This window comes from Alosa alosa, chromosome 22, assembly GCF_017589495.1.
Source record: "Alosa alosa isolate M-15738 ecotype Scorff River chromosome 22, AALO_Geno_1.1, whole genome shotgun sequence".
In the NCBI taxonomy this organism is placed as follows: Eukaryota; Metazoa; Chordata; class Actinopteri; order Clupeiformes; family Clupeidae; genus Alosa; species Alosa alosa.
In genome coordinates this window covers 29,491,452-29,493,951 of record NC_063210.1, presented here as the reverse complement: position 1 = coordinate 29,493,951, position 2,500 = coordinate 29,491,452, and the positions used below count along the sequence as shown (strand labels likewise).

Sequence of the window (2,500 nt, the reverse complement as noted above, 5' to 3'; positions counted from 1 at the left end):
ATTCCCTCTGCACGCAATAGGGACAGCGGCAGCTTTATAGTCCCATCGCGTTTCCCACCAGCGGAGCTAGTTGGCTAGTTCAAACTTTTGCCAACTTGAAAAAAAGCTTAACTCGTGTCGCACTGTTCACCAACAGCAACATCCATCTTCTTTGTTTTCAAGTAGCAGGGAATTCAACCCAAACCGTTGCAACTCTGCCATCAATCATTATGTTAAGCCCGCCCTAACACTCTATACACGCATTTGATTGGCCTGATAGGAGTTTACTTTTCGAGCTCACAAGCCAACGGAGAGTTGCTAGATTAGCCCTGGCAGCAAATGTAATTTGCTGCCGCTAGGGTGTGTCTAGATTTCTAGGCTACTGCACACCAGCATCAGTTCTATTTTGTCTTGACTGTGTTCCATAAAATCCATTGCCAGACTTCAGCGCTGATGTGAGTGGAAAGTGGCAGTGCACTCATCTTGGCGCTGATGTCGGCTCAGTCAACATGGAATTAAAATATAACCTAAGCACTTCAAGTTTAAACCATTGCCAACCTCACATAACACAACATTGCCAACCTCACAAAACCATAACCATTTTGCTGACGACACAACTCTGGTGGGTCTCATCACCAAGGGCGACGAGACTCAATACAGGTTGGTGGTCGACCTTCTGAACACGTGGTGCAGGGACAACAACCTCCTGCTGAACGTCAGAAAGACCAAGGAGATTGTTGTTGACTTCCGGAGAGGTCACACCCAACACCTGCCACTGACCATCGACGGTGCTGTGGTGGAGAGAGAGTGAGCAGCACCAAATTCCTGGGGTGCACATCAGTGAAGACCTCTCCTGGACCACCAACACTGCATCACTGGCTTAAGAGCTCAAGGCGCCGCCTGTACTTCCTGCGAAACTCAGGCGAGCAAGTGCTCCACCAGCCATCATGACCACATTCTACCCGAGGCACCATTGAGAGCATCCTCTCAGCTGTATCGCTGTGTGGGGGGGAAGCTGCACTGAATACAACAGGAAAGCCCTGCAGCGCATAGTGAACACAGCTGGAAGGGATTATTGGTGCTTCACTCCCCTCCCTGAAGGACATTTACACCACCCACCTCACCTGCAAAAGCGACCACAATTGTGAGTGGTCAAGTCACCCCGCTCACAATTTGTTTGATCAACTGCCCTCTAGGAAGAGGTACAGAAGCCTCATCCCCCAACCACCAGACTCACCAACAGCTTCATACACCAGGCTGTTAGGATGTTGAACTCTCTCCCCCCTCTCCCCCCTCCACCCTCAGCTACATAACATCCTGGACTTTTAGACCCACAATGGCTGCCTTGCACTACTCCACTTGCACTACTCCACTTGTACACTTGCACACTTTGCAACTTGTTGTTGTTGTCCTGTTGTCCTGAAAACACAACACTTCTGCTGCTCTTACATAACTTGCACCACTATGCCACTTGCTTACTTAGGTCAAACAGAACTACCTCAGCCATTTATTGGCCTGACTTTTGCACTATTATATTGACTGTCTACTGTATGCACAATTGCACAATTTCAAACCAAATTTTGCTGCTCTTATTTCTTCATTGTATGTGCCTTCTTATTTACTTTTTATATTGTTTACTTGAATGTTATGTTTGTCTGTGGACTTAATTGGTAAAATATGTCTTGTCTCCACCGTGGGATAGTGGGAAACGTAATTTCGATCTCTTTGTATCTCTTAACATGTGAAGAAATTGACAATAAAGCAGACTTTGACTTTGATAACTTTGCCAACCTCACAAATAGAAGTTCATCAGCATGCATTTTGAACAATGCATTTTAATTGTGTCTTTAGCTATAATATAATAAAAAATTTAACTGGACTCACCAAAACCGCGGTGGAAACTAACAATTAAACCAGTGTGGCCATGGATAAACATTAGCCTTCCGTAGCCTACTTTAGCCTTACGTAGCCTGCCTTACCTAACCAACATTAGCCAACATTAGCCTCACGTAGCTGACATTAGCCTTACGTAGCCGACATTAGCATTAAGTAGCCGACATTAGCCTTCCGTAGCCGACATTAGCCTTACATAGCCAACATTAGCCGACATTAGCCTTACGTAGCCGACATTAGCCTTACGTAGCCGACATTAGCCCTACGTAGCCGACATTAGCCTTACGTAGCCGACATTAGCCTTAAGTAGCCAACATTAGCCTTCATGTTAAGAAAAAATGAGGGCTTAGACGTGGGAGGGATGGAGACTTGACTGTGTTCCCTGCCAAGGAAGTAGCCAGATACTCTTTGATAACATTTGTTTTTGTTTTGATAACTTCGTTAGACTACTAGTCGACTATAGCCGACCAGTGGTTGTAATAGGTGACTAGTCAACTAGTTAATGAAACCCCTAACACACACACACACGTACACACACGTACACACACACACATAAACAACATACCTGGTTGTCTGTCCAGCTGTTGTCACGGATACTGGCAACCCAGCTGAGCATCTGCTCGCGGTC

At 46.0% G+C, this 2,500-nt stretch overlaps 1 protein-coding gene across 1 annotated transcript in view; it reads right to left on the bottom strand.

The window, feature by feature from the left end:
* Window positions 1-2,500, bottom strand: part of LOC125287232 (rho GTPase-activating protein 23-like) — a 129,894-nt gene that overhangs the window by 30,634 nt on the left and 96,760 nt on the right. The window contains 1 exon segment of the mRNA XM_048232794.1: window positions 2,438-2,500. This exon segment is cut by the window's right edge and continues 231 nt beyond it. Within this exon segment, the coding sequence (XP_048088751.1) occupies window positions 2,438-2,500 (63 nt within the window).